This window comes from Mycetomoellerius zeteki, unplaced genomic scaffold (genome assembly GCF_001594055.1).
Source record: "Mycetomoellerius zeteki isolate Tzet28-1 unplaced genomic scaffold, Tzet1.0 scaffold174, whole genome shotgun sequence".
NCBI classification, from domain to species: domain Eukaryota; kingdom Metazoa; phylum Arthropoda; class Insecta; order Hymenoptera; family Formicidae; genus Mycetomoellerius; species Mycetomoellerius zeteki.
The window spans coordinates 1,995,741-2,016,635 of NW_017256696.1; the positions used below are offsets into that span (position 1 = coordinate 1,995,741).

Sequence of the window (20,895 nt, forward strand, 5' to 3'; positions counted from 1 at the left end):
TTAAACACTGGTGGCAATAAATAGTGTATTAGTTAGTTCCACCATTTTCCGAGTGGGGATGGAAATGCAGAATATCTTGTTAATATCAATTAGCCTCTGTTTAATTCCACGATGATGCGTAATTTTGTCTACGCATTTAAACTTTATTATAGAATTGTTACACGATTCTTTGTCACGTTTCGTGTGATAGTATTTAAGTTCCTATAGTCACTATTTCTATCTCCATAAGTTGACAAGTTTCCTTAGCTTTATGATGTTATAAAAAACCAAATTTATAAAATTGTACGCGAATAATTGTAAAGTCTGACAAGAAAATAAATGATACATATAAATGTCAGTATCAGTGCGTATCGAATATCTGAATTACTGATTTTTTAATCAAAGTTTTATTAAAGCCAAGATGTACAAAAGGATTTTATTATCTTAATTTTTAAGACTTATTACTAAAATTTTTTATTTAAATATTTAAATTATTCAAATTATTAATATATATTGAAATATAATATATATATCCTACAATATATATATATAATCGAATAAGCGTAACTTCGCGAAAAATTATAAATATTTAAAAGTTTTTTTTTTCATTTTCATGAGTAAAATCTGTATTTTACGAAGCTTTCAATGGATTTTGAATTTACCTTTACGTCTACCTGGTATCTTTTAATAAATAAGGACGTGTTTTCTTTTTAAGAAATTTGCACAGAAATTTGACGCACTCTACAGGGTAGAGTAAATTTTTTTCGTAAATATCATGATAACCATTGTACAATGTAGACTTTTCTCTTACAAAAAAAATTTCTCTTAAAAAAAAATTAAGCTTTGTACGATTTTTTTTCGAGGAGGTACAGTGTATCAAACTTACCTATGCATTTTATTCTATTATCGCCAGCATTAGCATTACTTAATGCGCACCATGGGAAGGTTGCTGACTCAGGCCATGTTCGTATATTATTGCCAGTTGACTGCCAGTACTGAAAGTCTATGGTTCCCGTTACTATACTGTACTAACAACTGGCAGTAATATACGAACACGGCTCCAATTTTGCGCGCGTGTGTGTGTGGGGGGAGATATGTGGAGATGTATTTGCTCTTTAAAATTGTGTATTTCCGCCTCGTTTTCGGATGATCTCTTGTAAACATCCATGCATATTGATGCAAACTCTAATTGAAGTCTGAGGAATTTCCCATCATATTCGACGCAATGCTGCTTCCAGTTGCTGCAGATTTATTGGCTGTTCCTCTAATTTTCGTAGTTTTCTTTTCATCATATCCCATTCATCCCTGTAAACGAGAATGGATTAAAATGGATTGAAATTTTTTTCTATCCGAATGCGTATTTTAAATAGCGAATACTTTTTTTGGATTTTTTTAATTGGATTCAATTGGATTCTATTAGATTCAATTGGATGCAATTGGATTGAAAAAACTGCATTTTCTATTCAAAATTTTGAATTGAACAGTATTCACAATGCATAGAATATATATGGGATATGATGGGAAGAAGACTATGAAGATTAGAGGAACCGTCAACAAATCTGCAGCAACTGGAAGCGGTATTGCATCGAATATGGTGAGAAATTACGCAGGCTTCTACTAGAGCATGCATCAATATGCATGCATGTTTACAAGAGCTCATCCGAAGACGAAGCGGAAATATACAATTTTGAAGAGCAAATATACTTTCACCCTCCTCACACACACACACACACACACGCGCGCGCGCAATATCAGATCAGCAATCTCCCCGTAGTTCGCATCGGGTAATGCTAATGCTGGCGGTAATTGAATAAAATTCATAAGCAAGTTTGATACACTATTTCCTTGAAAAAAAATCGTACAAAATTTAATTTTTTTTTTAATTTATAAGAGAAAAGTCCATACTTTACAATGATTATCATGACATTTACGAAAAAAATTTACTTCACCCCGTAGAGTGCATCAAATTATGCAAATTTCTTAAAAAAAAAATATTATTTTTGAAAAGATGCCAGATAGGGGATAAGGATAGATTCAAAATCCATTGAAAGCCTCGTAAAGTATAAACTTTATCCTTTAAAATGAAAAAAAAAAAAACTTTTAAATGCGACCATTTTTCGCGGACCATTTTATCTATGCGATAATTTTGTTAACGAGTGTATATATATTTTTTATATTTTTTGCATGCAAGATATATTTTCATATGTATTAAAAAATGCTAGCCTAAATTTTTATTTAAATCTTAGATTACGTAATATTTGTATGTGTCAAGTCAGCTATAGCTTTCTGTCTAAGAGTGTAGAGTTTTTTCACCCATTTGTCGAATCTTGCTTCTTGATCCATCATAATCTGAGAAGAAAGAACAAATGTTATCTATGTACGAGTACATCAGGAAATACAAAGACAACTAAAACTTACTGATGTATGAAATATGCTTTCTGGGCCACTGGCAACGTTAGATACTAGTGGAACTTGTATGGTATCTGAACTAATGTCTATTACGATATTTTTAAATTTACTCTCCTTGGTAGCAGACGAAGTGAACTGCTTAGGAGTGAAACCTTCAGCGTTTATTTCTTCGAGTACACTATCTTTGAAACGTGGTTCAATAGGAAAATCATCTGAAAAGCAATATACAATTTGCATCTCTTGGTATAAAATATCATTAAAATATTTAAACGTAATATTCATAAAAGCTAACATGTTTCTACCTTTTGTCGTTAAGACTTGGCTTTTCTCTGTATTAACCTTTGGTTGATTCGATTGTGAACTGCTGGAAGGACTTCGTGACTTTTCTCTAGATGTAGATCTAGCTTTTCTTCTTGTACGGTCCGAAGAATATGATCTACCTGTGCTAGAACGGTAACGTCTTTTATCTCTGTCTCTCGAATGACTGCTCCTGGATCCTTTATGGTTCTTTGAATTCCGATCTCTTCCTCTACTTCTTGAGTGCGATCGATGTTTACGCTTTGTTTTAGAATGTTTTGAGGCTCGCCTTCGATGTGGTGAGGATTCACTGCTATCCGAGCTGCTAGATCTGTAAAAATTATTGTAATATCAAGACTTATTTTCATGAATAATAATATTGTCAATAAAATCCATTTCTATACCAATGTAAATTTACTTTTATCTTACTTTAATTTAAACACATTCTAGTAGAAATATAATGTTAATATTTAATTAATAAATAAAACATAAATTAAAATTAAATTTAATAACAGTGATACAAATTGAAAATTGTAACTCCTAACCTTTAAATTAATAATAAAATCAGATATTACTCTCGTGTTTTACCTTGACTTTCGATTTCGCTTCCTTCGATATCTGCTACTGTGGTCCGAGTCCGAGTCACTGGAATACCTCGCCATGTTTGTTAAAACAGCGTTTCTGTTTATGTCCAAAAATCTAATAACGATCTGAACGGAGCACAGCGTACAGCCACCAGACTGACCAGAGCCATTGGCCGGAAATGCACTGCAATGCACTGATATGGTGCGTTCGGGGAGACGCTAATAGCGCTATTTCTGTCATTCTATCTTCGTTGTTTATTAAACATAAAACAAGGATAAAATGACACAAATAGCGCTAATAGCGTCTTCCTGAACGCACCTATAGTACTGAAAATCTATAGCAAACGTGACGTAAACTATATATTTTCAATATCGTGTCACTTGACATTTCGGAACATACTAACGAAGGGTATTTCTGGCACGGTATCTGAGAGTAAGCAGTATCGATCAATAATACGGTACAGAACAACAGAACTGGAATTTGTGAATGAACTTCGCGAGGTTTGTGTATCCGGGTGTTCCGGGTTTCCGCACTCCCCGCCTCGCGGAGATCACGGACGTGAATCCGCCAACAAACGGGGTATTCAGGATGGTGTATTCGATGATGATCAACGACAAGATACCACTTGCTATGTACAAATCCCTGAAAACCGGCCTGACAATTTGTATCGCGGACGTAAGTGATCCGATTGTCAGCTGCCACTTCGCTATCGGTAATTTTTGAACATACGTGTTAATAGAGGATAATATTACATATATGGAGTTCTCCCCTTCACTTTGACTCCTAGGTAGCTAAGTCTGTCGAGAATAGATTCTGCTCGACAATAGACTACAAAATATTTGCTACATGTACATACAATGCCATTGATAGAGTGCTGGCAGAAGTATAGCAAAGTTTGTCAAAATTGGCACAGTGTCATCAGTAAGCTTGCGTTCTAATGGCAGAACTATGTTGACATAACATGACAGATTGGGTGTGTAAAGTTAGCACCCTTATGCTTTGAAATTGTAATTCTAAAAAAATCTTTCAGAATAATTTAACTCTAGATGTCTGTCTCTTCTTAACAGATCAAACAAAAAGTTAATTCCTATTCATTTCAATAATAAAAAGATTATTGAAATAAAAGTTAGGAGACATCAAAGTATTTTTAATCATCTTTATATTTATACCAATTCTTTTTTTCAGCTACCGAAGTGTTCACAGACGATGGTCTTCCCGAAGCAGTGTCACATCTTGTATTGATGGGTAGCGAAGACTATCCTTATAAGAATCTTTTGACCCGCTGCTCTCACAAATGTTACTCACTTGACACCGAGATTCATACGTTTCAAGATTACACTTGTTACAATATGAGAACAAGTGAGACAGAAGGATTTTTCTCCCTACTGCCTGTATATCTTGATCATATTCTTTATCCTACACTTTCGGTAAAAAAAATTTTAATATTTTTATAAGTTGCCTTTGTTATCTAACATAATACAATATACTACAAAATATTCTGTTTTTGTAAAACATTTTATTTATAATTTAATAGATAAAAGAGATGTGAGTTATTCTATATATTCATTACATTCTGAATATTCTGATAAGTTATTAACATATCTAGTATTAATATATGGATAGATATAGTGCCAAAAAATTATATGAAGAAATGTTTAAAATTTTTGTTTTTAACTTTTGTTTAAAACTTTTATGTTTCAATAGGAAGCAGCATATATTATAAACGTACATCATATTACTAAATATGGAGACAACGGAGGTACATTTTATTTTGACACCAGGACTAAAGAATTAGATGGAGAATATGTAACTTACACTGAATTAATGAAAGCGATGTATCCCGAAAATTGTGGATATAGCTCAATTGTTCAAGGTATAAAAAACGTTTAATCCTCTTGTAAATACACGAATTTCCCCATTTTGTTCAATATCCGGGGTACCCGAGTACCCACTATGCAAAATCGCTAGTTACGGCAGTGTAGAGCTACCTGCGTTCTCCCCCCTCTCCCCCCCGGATACCCAACAGCTGTAAGCTGGCGAGTGGACAGGGATTTTCTCCTTCTAATGTTTTCTACATAGAATTCCCCTCAGGCGTCCTAACGGCTGACAGACGAATTCTGTAGGGTGGTTTCAACTTTCAGTCTCCAATGGTCTCCAATGAGATTCAAAATGAAATCTCGATGTGCAAAGTTTAGTATTTGATGTTTATTTTTTTGAGACTCTTGCCATTTTTCATCTATTATTTATCAGTGAAAAAATGGAGGAATTATCAGCAAGTGAATTTGCAAGGTGAGCCATTTTAATGATCTATTTCTATATAGTGATGCATTTTGATACCAGAATCTTGAAATTTCATCTCGAAATTTCTCATTTCGAGATAATATTTCCGAGATAATTATCTATCTATATTTATTTATAATTAATTATTTCAAAATGAGGAAATAGATAACCAATAGGTCCAAATAATTAAAATTAAAATAGATAAACAATAAAAAGGCTACGGGCCAAGCTGGATGTTCGTTGCTAATTAATTAAATTTAATCTAAAATAATAATAACACAAACAGTTTTGACCTGTTATCATTCTTAATGTGACAGATAATTACAAAATAATTCGTTCAAAATCTTTTTTTGCTCTTCTACTGTTTATCTTTTAATTTTAATTTTCAATTTATTTCAAAGACATTTTTAGAATATGTATGATTTTTGTATAACATTATTATTGTATAACATTATAAAAATTTCAGTTTGACGGCCGAAGAAAAGCGTAGTTATTTGACAGAACAATTAGGTGAGGAGTCTGATTCTGCCGAAAATAATTACGTATCGGATAGCGACGATGAAGAGTGGTTTCCGGTGTCAAATAAGCAAGCAATGAGCTCCGAAATGTCCGATTACGAGGAAACAGAGGAAGATCAGAAGAATCAATTGAAAATCAAAGACGAACTTATAATAAAGTCCGAAAATGAGAGTGATGAAGAAACGAATACAGTGAATGAAGCGATACCTGTTCATCAATCACTCAAATTAACCGCAAATTTTGTTGCCAAAGACAAAACCATCTGGACTCGGACACCTACAGTTCAACGTTCGTTTCGGAATATTCTTCGACATAGAAGTGGTCCTCATAAGAACACAGAAACTTTATCAATCGTCGACACGTTCAAAGTAATTTTCACCAGCGAAATGGTGAACATTATCGTGCATCACACGAATAGGAAGGCATCTCAAGTATATCGAGCGTACAACGAAGCGAATCCGACGAAAAAACAGCTATCATGGAAAGACATAACGAATCGAGAATTTTACGGATTTTTGGGGATTTTGATCAGCTCCGGAATAAATAATTCAAATTATGACTATACAATTGACATGTGGCGGTCCTCTTCGTATCCTCTGTACCGAGCGACGATGGGCATCAATAGATTCTGGAATATCCTACGATTCATCCGTTTCGATGATGCAAACACTCGAAGAGCTCGCATTGAAGAGGATAAAGTTGCTCCGATACGCGATATTTGGACGATGCTCAATTCCAATTTAGTAGAAATGTACAGGCCAACAGACTGCCTAACAATTTACGAGCAGCTTTTTCCGTATTGCGGTAGAACAGGATTTACGCAATATATTCCAGCGAAACCGGCAAAATGCGGGATAAAAGTATGGTGGATGTGCGATGCTGAAAATTTGTATCCACTGCAGGGACACATTTGTACGGAAAACCCTGCGCAGGGTTGCGAAGTGAATCAAAGCGAGCGAGCCATAAAAGAGTTGGCTCTTCCGTATAAAGATTCGGGTAGAAATATTACGATGGATGATTGTTTTACGTCGCTACCTTTGGCAAAATTTCTGATGTCCTGGAACTTGACAATCGTTGGAACGTTGAAAAGCAACAAAAAATATATTCCAACAGAAATGGCGGCTTCGGAATCTCATGAGATGTACTCGTCTCTTTTTGGTTTTCACGAAAATGTTACGATCTGCTCATACGTCCCGGAACAAAACAAGGTGATGCTACTTTTATCCACAATGCATGCAAACACGAACGTAAGCGCGACTCAAAAAAAGAAACCTGAAATAATTCAATACTATAATAAAACAAAAATCGGCGACGACACGATGGATCAGATGCTCCAAAGATATACGACGAAGAGACAAACTCAAAGATGGTCTCTTGCGTTTTTTTATAACATCGTGGATGTTGCGAGTCTCGCAGCGTACATTCTATACTACGAAAATAACAAAATGATAAACAAAAAGGCGAATGAACGCCGGTATTTCTTGCGTCAACTCAGTGAAGAATTATGCATGCCTTCAATTGAAGATCGATCGGAAAATCCTCAAATAATGAGACATTTCTCGATAAAGAATGCTGTTGAAAGCATATTTGGTAGACCAGTAAACAATGTTACCAGTACTTTAGTGTTACCTAATACTTTAATGTCGTCTGTGCAAAAATACGATTTAACAGGGCGAAAAATTGTTGTGGGCTCGTGCTATATTTGCAATAAAGGCGCGTTCAAAAAGCGTCGAAAAACACGAAAAGCATGTGATAAATGTAGAAAACCCGTATGTAATGAACACACGGTAACGACAACGCACTGTATTGAGTGTACTGCATGTGTTGAATAAAAACTTGAAATTTTTTTATTTTTTAATTGTTTATGTATTTATTTAATGTTCATTATTGACATTTTTTTATTATTTCCTACATTCACGAAGTATTTCGATGACGTGAATAGCAAAAACGGAAAGAAAATTTGTGTGGAGAATGCTTGTGTATATAAGCTCGGTATCGAATAACGGATATCCCAGGTATTGAACAAACGTGTTGTCAACTTTGACCTCCGATAACAAGCATAATTTTTATAAAAAATTGTAGCTCAAAGCGTAAATCGATGTAAAATAATCCTAATAACGAGGATTTGGATAATGGGCTAAAATTAGTAGTTTGCTGAGAAATTAAAAATTTTTTATGAGAACATATAAAAATGAGTACTCGGGTATTGACAAGAGGGTTTCGAATCATAATTCTACTCTAATTAAGAATCGTCTACAATGGAAGTAGTAAGTTGTAAGACGTAAGAAATTGATCGCTCAAATGTGAGGAGAATAATCGACTATAATTTGTCAATTAATTTTTACAGTTTACAGCTTATTACTTTCATTGCAATGGGTTTGTAAGTATTATTTATTATTGTATACTTGTAGGTACATCGAATTACATATCGGAATATCTTGTTCTCGAAGATATTAGACAGTATCACGAAGAATATTATAGACCAGAAAACTTAACTGTGTTAATAGTAGGTCAAGTAGACCATACTAAAGTTTTAGACACGTTACTACCTTTAGAAGAGAAAATAATATCAAAAGTAAGTTAAAAAATTTTTATTTTAATTTAAATATTATAATTAGGATTAAATTATTAATTTTAGAAATTAGAGAAATAAACATCTAAAGAATAAACGAAAAAAACTTATGAATTATTACTTTATTAAAAATTATATTGTATATTAATATTAAATTAGAAATATGTAATTATATATATACTACTGATTGAATATAATATATTACTTTGACATTGTAATCTTTATTTTGTGTTTGCGATCTTGAGTCTTAAAATTGTAGGGAGACACACACAGAGGTGAATTTAAAAGACCCTGGCAGACTCCAATTAAACCGCTTACAAAAAGCATAGATGTGGAATTCCAATATCCGTGCTACTCGTGTACTGGGGCTTATATTCGTATAGCCTGGCAAGGACCGTCCATTAACAAATTGTATGAATATTTCGGCTTTTGCTTAATCTCGCAATATTTGACTGACACAACCGAAGGTGTATTGCAGAAAGAATTTGCCAAGGAACAGATCTCTTATGAATATTACTTCCATGAATTCTCGACTTCAGCTTTAAGTTTAATGTTCCCGAATGTGCCGGGTAGTAAAGTTCCTCTAGTCAAGGAGTCTGTGATGAAAGTACTTAAACATACAACTGACGTTGGTATACATTTAAAAAGAATGAAGATTATAATTCGCAGATATATTATTAAAATTTTAAATGACCTGGAAAATAATCCGCATAATACAATCGCAAATGGACTGTTTAAACATATGTTATATGGAAAAGCACTCAAAGAAGTATGTTACACGCATAATTTATTTGTAAATTGCGTTTTATCAGAAATATTGATTGCATCATTTTCATTAACAGCTGAATCATAGGTTGAACATTATACATTATCTTAAAATATTAGAAAATGAATCTAAAAGTTACTGGTACAACCTTTACAAAAAATATTTTGTTGAGACTCCAATGGTTGTTGTGAAAGGCACACCCAGCCGTGAAATGTTAAAGATATTTTCGGGAGAGGAGAGAAAAAGAAAAATCGATCGGATGCGCGAATTCGGCATGCTTGGGTTAGCGAGAAACGATATACTTCTTTCCCAAGCCATAAGCGAAAATGTATGTGAATGTTTTAATTAAAAATAAGATAGATATTTGTGTAATTAAAGTATTTTATATCCAAAGTTTACCACTGGCAATCCTCTTGTTATTGATGATATTTTTTTTCTTAAGTCACATATACCCGACGAAGTGTTAGAAAGTATACCTGTACCTGATATAGATTCCATTGTCTTCCGTCACATTGAAAATTACAGTACGGATACTTCAGAGCAGCATCCTGAATTAGATGTCAAATTATTACCATTATTTACTTATCTAGAGAATGCCGATACAATCTTCATTTATGTGAGTATCTTGTTCTCTTATTGTATAATTTTATTGAAAATTAATTCATAGAAATATTTTTTTTCTATTTACAGAGATATTAGGATATTATATATTCATATTAAGCGTACATCGATTATCAAATACGATATAATTAATTGTAGTCTTTATTTAAATCTAGATATTTGTCATCATGGATACTACTTCCATTAGTAATGTATATAAAAAATATATTCCACTATTGCTAGAACTCATTATGGAATCTCCGGTGAAAAGAGATAATCAATTGATTCCTTATGAGGAAGTAATAGACGAATTAAAAGCAGATACTGCACTAGCTACTACTCGAATTAGTCTTCAAAAGCCTATGGCATTCTCATATAAATCTTCTAGTGTTTATTTGATGCTTCAAGTATGTATCCATTATGTGTGTAACAAATAATTTATTATAATTTCATCTTTTATAAGAGAATTAGAACTATTTGAAACAATTTGTAATTGTTATATATCTTTGTTAATATAGTTTGAATACGAAAAGTATGAAAAAGGTGTAAAATGGATTAAAGAGTTTTTATATGACACTGTGTTAACAGTCGACAGATTAAAAGAAGTAGCAACAAAAAAACTAAATGATATTGCTCAATTGAAGACAGAAGGAGAAAGAGTTGTGGATGATTTAATGAAAATGACGCTGTACAATGAAGGTAAAATCTCATTTCTAAAAATTTTTTTAATCAATAATATCGTGGAAATAGAAACAGTATGATATACTAAATAAAAAAATATATAATATGAATTTTTAAAAATATTTATAGACAGCAATCCTTACATGTTCAGTTTATTGCAACAAGAAGAGTTTCTCACTGATATTCTGAAACGTCTGGATAATGACGTAGATCAGAAGGAAGTCATGGCAAATATCGAGTCAAGCAGAAAAATTTTGACGTTACCAGAAAATATGATTTTATATATGACTGTTAACATCATGAGATTAATACATACAGTTCCAAATGTGTATGCCCCATGGGAAACGTTCTTTTCTGATGTAACAGTTGCAGAAGGGAAGACTAACAATAAGTAAATATAGTTATCATATTTAACGAAAAAAAAGGGATAATAATTTATAGTAAAAAGCAAAGTGAATCATTAATCAGTAACGATTTTAAAAACATGTACAGTATTGAATTATAACAAAGGTTTCTTCTTTTCATGAAATATATATAATAATAAATTTAAAATATCTTTTTTTAGAGATGATCTTTCTCAACAAACAAGTTTTTTTAAACAGTAACTTATTTAATTTGTTTGTACATTTAACTGTAATACGAACTTAATTGATGCACAACTTTGCTTTAAGATAGAAATCATTGAAAATTATGCAATATATATTAATAGTAATATATTTTTAGGGTGAACATGACTAATGATTGGACACTATTGACTTCCACGAATCATGGTGCTAGATGTATCGTTGGATTGGAAAACGAAACGAATGCATTCTTCCTACAAGCTCATCCGTGCATAAATGATTATCGGAGCCCCGATCTGCCAGCTTTGCTCATTTGTTTGATGTATCTTGATCAAATGGATGTAAGCGCTATGATATTTGTCAAAAATGAAAACGCAAGTTGGTCATTTCAAACATATAAGAACTCTTATTATTATTTCAGGGACCTTTGTCGTTATTAATTCGACATTCTGAACGTGCGCGCGATTACGAATTTTTTATATCACTGCACGAAGGGCTTTTGTACTTAGCTATTAATGATGCTACAGACCTGATAGGCGCGTACACTAAAGCTAAAAAAAATACGGTACGAACAATAATAGATTATTCATATAAGAAACAAATATGTAAACATTGGATAAAACATTTAACATGTTATAATCATAAAAGAAAGTAAAAGTATATATGTATAAGAAAGAGAATCTTTTGCATCACGAATTTCTTATAGGAAAATCGTATGTCTGGGCAGTGGACCGACATCTTTTGTGAATCAGCCAAATCACTTACGATCTTCCAGCTTATGAGAATGAAGAATGCCTTAGGCAATAGAGCGAATGAATCATTAAGATGTTGTCGCGGTTTGCCGCTTGATTACTGTATTCCACTAATGCGAGATATTCCCGCTGTTACCAAGGAAGATATGAGCCGCGTAACAGTTAAATATATTACACCATTATTCGATCCGGAAGCATGTAAGACTATCATTGTTTGTCATAAATCTCAAATTTCAGCAATAAACGAGGCTTTTAAAGAGTAAGTGAAATCCTTATTTTTTTCTCTTCTCCAGTCTTAGATAACAAGTATACATAATTCTTTTTTTTTACAGAATGCATCATAGTTTTAATACATACAGCAATTTTAAAGAAGCTTATTCAATATTATCTAAAAAAAACGTAAAAACAAGTGAAGACTCATCAATAATAAAGGTATAACGAATTAATAATTAAAATCTTGGAAAATATACAAGATTGTCCAAAAATAATTTACACCTTTTTTCAATTAATTTGAGAAAGTTATGTGATATAAATTTGATGTGAAAATACATTAATAATTTCATATTTAATATTTAATATATAAATGTTTAATACCATGTAGAAACATTATATGTAAATAATATCAATATTTATTATTTTAATAACATTCCCATTCAATTTGTTTTCACGCACAGACAACGAGATATTTGAAAAATTTACATTTTTAAAGTTTAAATTTTGTTAAAAATTTCGAAAATATATATTATAAAACGATTATTTTTAATATAAAATATCCAATACATATATGTTTGTCATTCATAGTATGGATGTAAACGTTTGATGTGTACATAAATAAAAATTCTTCGGAGGAGACGCTTCGTTTTTTTCTTTTACGATTAGAAGACCAGAATGATTATTAAGAGGAAACTGCCACCGTTTCTATCTCTAATGCGGACACACCACGTTGCTTGATAGGCAGATAAACGCCTCCGTAAATTTGAAATTCGAACATTGTAATATTTGCTGTATCTAGAGGCTCACCGAACGGAATCTCAACTCCACGATAATAAGGTTTGAAGTCTTTCAAAGGTAAAGTCACCATGGTAAATATGTCGTCCGATATTAATACCTGAAGCGGAAATTTTTGTAGAATATTTACCAAAAGAGGAGTTTCCAATACAACATTTCATCAATAGAAATTTCAAACCAAAGGTTGATATATGAAATGGAATTGTTAATAGGAAATAATAACGATAAATTGAAGATAAAAGATTTTTGAGAGCTTTACCGTGAAGAATTGTTCGTAGCTGATATATATATTGGAATTCTGTCCTCGATGTCTCAGGGATATCTTATAGTGGTTATTTTGGCCTTGTCCTCGGCAAGTGATCTCAATATTTCTGAATCTTGACAGATTCAAATTTGTCAGTTTTCTGACGCCAGCGAAACCGGCACCATTTGGCTGCGGTTTCAGCAGCGTGAAGAAGACTGCTCTTTGGAAGAGCTGACTCGTTTGTAGAGTTAAGACAGCTTTGGATTTTCCTACTGTCCTTACAGTGTCAGATATCTCCCACCAATCATCCACACTTTGGATATCCGTGAAATCGAACAGCATCATTCTATCCCTAATTAAATCCAATCCATGATGCATAAACTTATGCTTCATACAGTTGGATAAATTCAATTTTTAGAAGTATTATACAATTGTGCACTCATTCCAGTCAGAAAAGCCTATTTTAAACAGTCTATAATTCGCATAAAAAATTAGATCATAATTTTATGTGTCTTTAAGGGTGACTTGGACTAAACTTCGATTATTAATTGAATTGGCGTTTAACTCAACCGACAGATATTTATTTCTATCAATATTGTTACAAGAGGAAAGATTATCTAGTATTTATCATATTTATATCGCTCATTTGCTACAACAATGACGTAATTAAAAAATCAATATTCCAAGATTTTAATCAATTATAACGATTATAATGATTTATATATTGAAATTCATATTATAGAAAATTTTGTTTTCTGAGTTGTGTCATTATAGATATATAATAATGATACAACATATATATAATATCTATAGTAGAATTGTAGAAATGGGCCTGTAATCGATTAATAAGACGAAATCTCTTATATATACAGTTCATTGTTCTTCATCTTTTTCCAATACAAATTAAACATATATAATTCTATTAATTAATTAATGGAATTTGGTCGAAGTCGCTCTTATTATAAAGAAATTAAAGCATTTGAAAAATCAAAATACATGCATTCAAATACAGATAAGATACATATAAAATTATGAATAGAATTGCATTCTGAAATCTGACATGAATTATAAATTGTCTAGGCGTGTAATAATTAGACAAGAAGTGGTACATTTTAAAGTGAATTTGCAGTTTTTGTTTGCAATGGAGGTTAATTCGCGAAGGAAGTCGTTTGTTCTCAATCATTTGTGATTTTTCTCGATATTTACGGTCATAGGATGCTTTCGCTCTCCTAGATCCGTAATCTTGTATGGCTGTTCGCATAATTAATTTTCGAGTACATCATGCGTAATAATGATGATCACACCTCACCCTCTCGCAAAATGACAAATCACGATAAAAACGGCGATCGTTCGTAAATTCATATTTCAAGTTGTATTATTTTCAACGAAGGTGACACGAGTTTATAAGACGAATATAATCAAGTCGGTCACTCTTTGGTGACACAGACAATAGGTGCTGACATTTCATTGACATACGACATAATCACGTTTGATTGCTTTTGATTACGATGCTTGAAAGTTACCAGGACTTGTATTGACTCGCATATGCCCCTCGACATATGCGATAAAAATGGCCATTACTTAACAAGGCGTTATATAATGATAAAAAACGTTTTGGTGATAAATGATAACAAACAAGTAGGTTAAAACGAAAAAAATATATATAGCTTTTAAGTATACATAATTTTATTAATATTATCTTTTATATATAAAATTATTTTTAACTTTTTGTGACTGTGAATGACCTAAATCCATTATCTTCAAAAATTGAAGGAAACCATATATAATTATCATTTCTTAAAAATTGGACTTTGATAATAAAATTCATAATTATTTATTATTAATTTTGGCAAGCCTACCTGATCAATATTTAAATGTATATCTTTTCATATAAGAATAAAAATGCAGTTTTCAATTGTAATAAAGATTTTGAAGAGATTACATTATATATCCTATTCTCCGTAATAATACGAAAAGATTATACAATTAGTTTTATATATATGATATAATATAGGTACAAGTAGAATATATTGATTAATGAAACAGATTCCAAAAATTACATTAAGGATTTTAGTAAAACTAGACAATAAAATATGTATGTGCAAAAAATTTATAATTTCTTAGAAAAGCATTCATTAACAAAAACAAAGATTGGCGTTCTCTTTGTTGAAGCACCATGTAGAAGTATTTATTCCCTGACATTTTCTCATATTTGTATATATGTACAAAATACAAAAATATAACAATGATAAGAAAGTAAATCTCTGATTTATCAAACAAATGTTCTACTGGATAATATGATAAAAAGAATGAAATTTTAATTCTAAATTTATCATTTCTTGCCTTCTAAAATATTTTAGATAATATGATTGAGAGGGTGCATAATAAAACAACCGCCCGTGAAAAGATCAATAAAATTTTGGTCAAATTTATTCAATGCGATCTTTCGTATTTTCTTACTGAATATAAATCGTGTTTACATGTCACACAACGCTGAAGAGAACGTAAATCATCGTGTTCGTTGCATGCTGTCTTTTATTTTCTTTTCTTTTTGGAGCCTCAGCCATATCAATGTTACCTTTGTACTATTAAATCATAATAAATCAGAGCTTATGTAACTCCGTTTATATGTAAGAACATACCAATTAATTTATCAATGTTGAATTAGTTTACATGTTTATATGCGCTCTCAATATAATAGATAATGTGAAAAATAATTTGCTAATATTATTCTCTAATGTAAAGCATAGAAGCATCATACATTAAGTTAGAGAGATCCGCTGAATAGATAAAAAAAATTACGAAAAAAAATGCGTGGTAATATTTCAAGCTACATTGTGTCATGTAGTTTCAAGTAACATATGACTATATTTGCTAGTTTAAATTCTACAAATAAAAAATAGATTTTCGATTGATATCACAAACGAAAGACGAATAATTCCATCTTTAATTTGTCACTAAAGACAATGTTAAATTTACATATATGTATACATATTTATGTTTCATCAAGAATAGAGGTATCTTTTAAATATTAATTAAAAAAAGTAAACTTTTGATCCCTACCTTCTCTCTCCATCTATAATTAATTTGCATGATAACTGAAATCATGAAGCTCGCTATGTGTAAATGTGCATATCTTATCAATTAAAACAGGTTTAAAAAGTGAGACTAAGAAAAATCTGACTGTTCATAATTTAGGTTAATTTTCATTGATTAAATTCTTTTAAAGCAAGAACTTGCATGTTACAACAAATGATCCTCCCATGCAGATATAAATTAGTTGAATGTAAATTCCATCACTTGTGTTCGCTGTTAAGTCGTTCCAACAAAAATTTTTAATCGAACTTATGAAAAGTTAATCGGCTTCTATATATAAGCTATTATATGTATCTTCTATAAATGAATTCTTCCTTTATCTGATTTCACAAAAAATACATGAAATATATAAAACGTCTACGTGAAAACAGTATATAAATTGCAATAATCAAAAGCCATTTTATCGACAAATTACTGACTCTCCGCGCGTCACAAAAATCAGTAGCATTACCAGAATAATTTTTATAACGTATGTCTACATTGTGTCGTGTACTTATAACATTGTATTGAATATCGTAAATTGACGCTAATAATTAAAAAAAAGAACATTTTAATTATATTTCATTCTTTTTTTTAAGTGGACTTCGCTTATCAAAGGGAGGATACAGGCTACAAGACAATCTGCCAACTACACTTAGTACAAATCATATATGCATTAATAGTACCGATCAATTAATATATCTATATACAAACAAATAATAAGACCTAACAGGAGCAGGAGTCCTTTCCTCCCTGTTGTTCATTAGATACTCCTTGGAGGCTGGTGCGACCTGGTTGACTCGGATTATGTTGTACACCAGATTCTGCTGCATTTAGGTCCAATCTATATCGATAGAAAATATAATTAATTTATCAATTAACATTATTTAGGACATTAGTTCATAATTTATATTTTACAATGTGTGATAGTTTTGTTCAACGTAACATATTTTTTATTCTATATGATTATAAATTACGATCAAACTCACCGCCCATCTTGTATACTTTGGAATATTTTTTTTGCCGTTTCCAAGAAGGCTTCCTCCACATTGTGTCCTCTGAGAAATTTGAATACACGAATCCATTTACAATCATTTGAAAATTTATATTTAAATATTTTAAGATACTAAAGATACTCACGTCTTCGCGCTAGCTTCGACAAACATTAAACCATGTTCATCAGCAAATTGTTTTGCTTCTTCGTAGGTAACATCACGTTGACCTTCGAGATCACTTTTATTACCAATTAAGAATATGACCTGTACAATAATTAGTTTATTTTTATGTTATATGATTATAAAACATATTAAAAAATTAATTTTCTTTCTCATATCATGTGCAGAGAATAAATTAGTTTAATTAAACACTTATAATTACATTGTAATATGTAATATAGAAATATACGTACAGTGCTCGGATTTGTTAAATTCCTTGTGTCTGTCAGCCAGCTACTCAGATGATTGTAAGTTGAACGACGTGTAATATCGTACACCATTAATGCTCCAGCTGCACCGCGATAATATGATCTAAGAAGAAATATTTTCTCTTTAGTACGCATTATAATTTCACATTTGTTATATAGGTACAATTATCGTTTGAAAAATAACCATCAGTACCTAGTAACTGCTCTGAATCGTTCTTGTCCAGCAGTGTCCCATATCTGCAATTTTATCTTCTGTCCTGCTACTTCTATAATCCTAGTCCCAAATTCGACGCCAATGGTATGTGGACAATCTGCCATGACTAAATTTACAAAATCATTTATATAAAAATATATATTCTTTAACTTTTTTGTATAAATACAAGATATAACACATTGAGGAATAGTTTACAATTTTATTTTTTTAAATAAATTAAAAAAAATAGTATTTTAAAAGAAAATAGAATTAAAAAATAGCATTAGATTGTGTATAATTTAATTATAGAATCCATGAACTGTATCACTATTTAAACAGAAAAATTAAATACCTTTAATACTCTTTAAAGATGAAGAATTTAATGTTTATAATATCTATTATAATATATAGTTTTTTCGTCTAATAATTTTTTGTTTGAAATAGAGAGTACCTTTCATAAATATACTAAAACAAAAGTTAGTGCACAACTACAAATGCTGTCTATGTCATGCACAATGCTGCAAGTATATACAGCATAATGGGCTACAGTCGTATAATTATGTATGCATATAATTACAGCACATCCTTTAAGAATGTCATAACAAATAATGATAAATCACCAAATTGATTGAGCAATTTTTCCTTATGATTTTATACACTACATATATATATATATATACATTTCTTTAATTATTTCCTTTATTACTTACATTTTTTTTCTGTAAACTGATGAAGCAGGCATGACTTGCCCACTCCCATATCTCCTATGATGATGTACTTAAAGATATAGGAATAATTATATGGACCGGTCGACATTTTGCACCTGCAATAAAGATTTTAAGAAAATAGTATTATATTTCTTGCAACTATCTATTATTATTAATTATTCTGCAAGAGATTAAAGCTCATAATCTACCATGAAAGTTCTTTAAATAATATTTCCTTGTAAACTTATTGTTGAGATATCTACAATGGATTATGCTAATCCCACACTTCATGAAATATCTCACGATCTTTTGTTTTCATTTAGCATGAGATAAGACATTATATGACTCATAAGAGTATACTAACATCAGATAAGAATTTTTTAATGCAGGTAAATAAATTTAAGACAGCTATACTTGTAATATAATTAAAAAATTAATAAAATCTTTATATAATTATCAATTTTGATAAAGAAATTTAATATTATACCTATTCATTTTTTAAAATAAATTATACAGTTTTTTTTTTACCAAAGAGAGAAATTATTTTATTAATTTATTATTATAAATAGATATAATATTACATTTCTTTATCAATCAAAATTGATAATTAAAAATTTTTTTAAATTAATTTTGGAATTATATTACGAATGTAGCTCGTAATAAAATTAATTAAGTTCTTTAAGAGAGAGATTCATCTCTCTTAAAAATACAACTATATAAAATTCTTTTAAGTTAAAAAAAAACATATATCTGATAGTGAATGACACACAGAAACGTTGTTTACGAATATAAGCATTAATAATTCATGAATAGTCTGGGATAAAAATTATCCTCGTCAGAACTGACATTCGCAAATCGGGCGATATTGAATTACTCGGCTCTCAAGACAGATTCAATTGAATTTGACGGAGAACAAGGAACGTGCGTTCGTCGAAGGCAGAGCTTTCTTGAGCTCCGTGGATGCGGATACGTCGAGGCAACAACGTCAACAATACACCCGCACTGCCCACTCCCATAATTACGTTACGCCTAATTAACGCGATTTTCGCGATCGGTGAGGACACGCAAGAAAGTCTATGAGAGACAGGCGTGACACGAACCTGTCGCGTTCTTGAATATTGAATCTTGAATATTCACCGAACTGATGATAACTGGCGTTAGGAGATAAGGAGCAGGAGTCCGATGTCAACAAAGCACGGAAGATTACTCACACGCTCGTGGAACGGCGCCGTGTAGTGGAAGGCTGCTTGTCGTGATCGTTGGGCCGTGACCGAAGGGTGTGAACAGGGAACGTGCGGATGACGGTCCGCGGACTCGTTGCTCTTCGAACGCGAAGTTATTTTGTCATCGAGTCGCACAACGACGCGGACAAACGCTCGCCTCGAAATATCACGCGCAATATGGCAGGCCGCGCTTGTCGCTAGCGACGATGGCGACGAGCGAAACGTCAAACCACCTGTCACTCGCTTCAAGTTCGTCCGTCCGTCCGTTCATCAATCTGCTGCAGCGCTGCAGTCTCATCGTTCGACTAATCGACAGTCAATTGATCGATTTTCGACTCGCGTCAATTTCGCTCTCTGCGGCGCCAACTTCTCGCGGCTCAAGTGGCGTCAAAATCCTGATTTGTCAAAAGAATAGTCGCGTTCAAGATTTTAAGTTCGTTGATTGGCTATTGGATAGAGAGATCCGACAACTTCTCTTTCCTGCAGCCAATCAATGGGTTTGAAATGCTTTGTCGTATGACAAATGTAAGGTCCTGCACACAATAAAGGAAATATTAGGAATAGGAATAAATATTAAAATTTCAACCTACCAGAAATCGTGTATTCCGATGTAACTGATATCTGATAGGTTGAAATCTTAATATTTAGTCTTATTAGGTCCTGCACACAATAAAGGAAATATTAGGAATAGGAATAAATATTAAAATTTCAACCTACCAGAAATCGTGTATTCCGATGTAACTGATATCTGATAGGTTGAAATCTTAATATTTAGTCTTATTCCTAATAGCGTTTTCGATTGGAGTGAGTTTGAACCTAACCTGGGTCGATGACGTCACATACTTTAGTTTAGATTTATTTGTTTCGCATGCTCCAATATGCTCCTATCATAGCTCTTAAGCTGGTTCTACATTAGTCGCATCGCAGTGTCGCAAGCGTTATGATCCAATCAGAATCGAGCTAGCTTGATGTTGATTGGACCGCAACGCTTGCGACGCTGCGATGCGACTAATGTAGAA

The 20,895-nt window shown here is 31.8% G+C and overlaps 4 protein-coding genes across 5 annotated transcripts; 1 reads left to right on the forward strand and 3 right to left on the reverse strand.

The window, feature by feature from the left end:
- Positions 1-664: 664 nt before the first annotated feature.
- Positions 665-3,506, reverse strand: LOC108721590 (micronuclear linker histone polyprotein). The gene is made up of 5 exons (XM_018446211.1): positions 3,274-3,506; positions 2,691-3,016; positions 2,398-2,600; positions 2,231-2,328; positions 665-1,284 (listed from the first exon to the last, which is right to left on the reverse strand). The coding sequence occupies exons 1-5, from the start codon at positions 3,345-3,347 to the stop codon at positions 1,191-1,193; spliced, it is 795 nt and encodes a 264-aa protein (XP_018301713.1). The 5' UTR covers positions 3,348-3,506; the 3' UTR covers positions 665-1,190.
- Positions 3,507-3,677: 171 nt separating this feature from the next.
- On the forward strand, positions 3,678-12,441 carry LOC108721465 (uncharacterized protein C05D11.1). Its single transcript, XM_018446016.1, has 14 exons — positions 3,678-3,982; positions 4,456-4,697; positions 4,975-5,143; positions 8,481-8,644; positions 8,901-9,410; positions 9,484-9,735; positions 9,850-10,023; positions 10,184-10,414; positions 10,526-10,706; positions 10,818-11,079; positions 11,412-11,592; positions 11,673-11,816; positions 11,958-12,262; positions 12,336-12,441. Exons 1-14 carry the CDS (start codon positions 3,757-3,759, stop codon positions 12,439-12,441), a joined length of 3,147 nt encoding a protein of 1,048 aa, XP_018301518.1. The 5' UTR covers positions 3,678-3,756.
- Positions 12,442-12,767: 326 nt separating this feature from the next.
- On the reverse strand, positions 12,768-14,898 carry LOC108721504 (uncharacterized). 2 transcript variants are annotated; one of them, XM_018446073.1, is made up of 3 exons: positions 14,565-14,898; positions 13,271-13,607; positions 12,768-13,111 (listed from the first exon to the last, which is right to left on the reverse strand). In XM_018446073.1, exons 1-3 carry the CDS (start codon positions 14,615-14,617, stop codon positions 12,899-12,901), a joined length of 603 nt encoding a protein of 200 aa, XP_018301575.1. In that variant the 5' UTR covers positions 14,618-14,898; the 3' UTR covers positions 12,768-12,898. The 2 variants fall into 2 exon arrangements, with proteins under 2 accessions (XP_018301575.1, XP_018301574.1); XM_018446072.1 differs by having other exon boundaries at positions 14,365-14,898.
- A 1,814-nt stretch (positions 14,899-16,712) lies between these two features.
- On the reverse strand, positions 16,713-20,136 carry Rab14 (RAS oncogene family member Rab14). Its single transcript, XM_018446257.1, has 7 exons — positions 19,865-20,136; positions 18,657-18,769; positions 17,947-18,073; positions 17,739-17,856; positions 17,471-17,589; positions 17,320-17,388; positions 16,713-17,174 (listed from the first exon to the last, which is right to left on the reverse strand). The coding sequence occupies exons 2-7, from the start codon at positions 18,760-18,762 to the stop codon at positions 17,057-17,059; spliced, it is 657 nt and encodes a 218-aa protein (XP_018301759.1). The 5' UTR covers positions 18,763-18,769; positions 19,865-20,136; the 3' UTR covers positions 16,713-17,056.
- Between the last annotated feature and the right edge of the window lie 759 nt (positions 20,137-20,895).

What these genes read in the sequence shown, in the direction of transcription:
- LOC108721590 (XM_018446211.1), bottom strand. Translation starts at nt 3,347, where the DNA reads ATGGCGAGGTATTCCAGTGACTCGGACTCGGACCACAGTAGCAGATAT. An exon ending in AAGCGAAATCGAAAGTCAAG is followed by an intron (nt 3,017 to 3,273) that starts GTAAAACACGAG and finishes TAATTTTTACAG; the next exon opens with ATCTAGCAGCTCGGATAGCA. An exon ending in CCAAGTCTTAACGACAAAAG is followed by an intron (nt 2,601 to 2,690) that starts GTAGAAACATGT and finishes ATTGCTTTTCAG; the next exon opens with ATGATTTTCCTATTGAACCA.
- LOC108721465 (XM_018446016.1), top strand. Translation starts at nt 3,757, where the DNA reads ATGAACTTCGCGAGGTTTGTGTATCCGGGTGTTCCGGGTTTCCGCACT. An exon ending in CCCAAGCCATAAGCGAAAAT is followed by an intron (nt 9,736 to 9,849) that starts GTATGTGAATGT and finishes TTTTTTCTTAAG; the next exon opens with TCACATATACCCGACGAAGT. An exon ending in TGTATCTTGATCAAATGGAT is followed by an intron (nt 11,593 to 11,672) that starts GTAAGCGCTATG and finishes TTATTATTTCAG; the next exon opens with GGACCTTTGTCGTTATTAAT.
- LOC108721504 (XM_018446072.1), bottom strand. Translation starts at nt 14,516, where the DNA reads ATGCGAACAGCCATACAAGATTACGGATCTAGGAGAGCGAAAGCATCC. An exon ending in CTGCAAATTCACTTTAAAAT is followed by an intron (nt 13,608 to 14,364) that starts GTACCACTTCTT and finishes GGATTTAATTAG; the next exon opens with GGATAGAATGATGCTGTTCG. An exon ending in GCTACGAACAATTCTTCACG is followed by an intron (nt 13,112 to 13,270) that starts GTAAAGCTCTCA and finishes TTTCCGCTTCAG; the next exon opens with GTATTAATATCGGACGACAT.
- Rab14 (XM_018446257.1), bottom strand. Translation starts at nt 18,762, where the DNA reads ATGTCGACCGGTCCATATAATTATTCCTATATCTTTAAGTACATCATC. An exon ending in TCAGTTTACAGAAAAAAAAT is followed by an intron (nt 18,074 to 18,656) that starts GTAAGTAATAAA and finishes TTGTAAATTTAG; the next exon opens with TCATGGCAGATTGTCCACAT. An exon ending in GTCGAAGCTAGCGCGAAGAC is followed by an intron (nt 17,389 to 17,470) that starts GTGAGTATCTTT and finishes CAAATTTCTCAG; the next exon opens with AGGACACAATGTGGAGGAAG.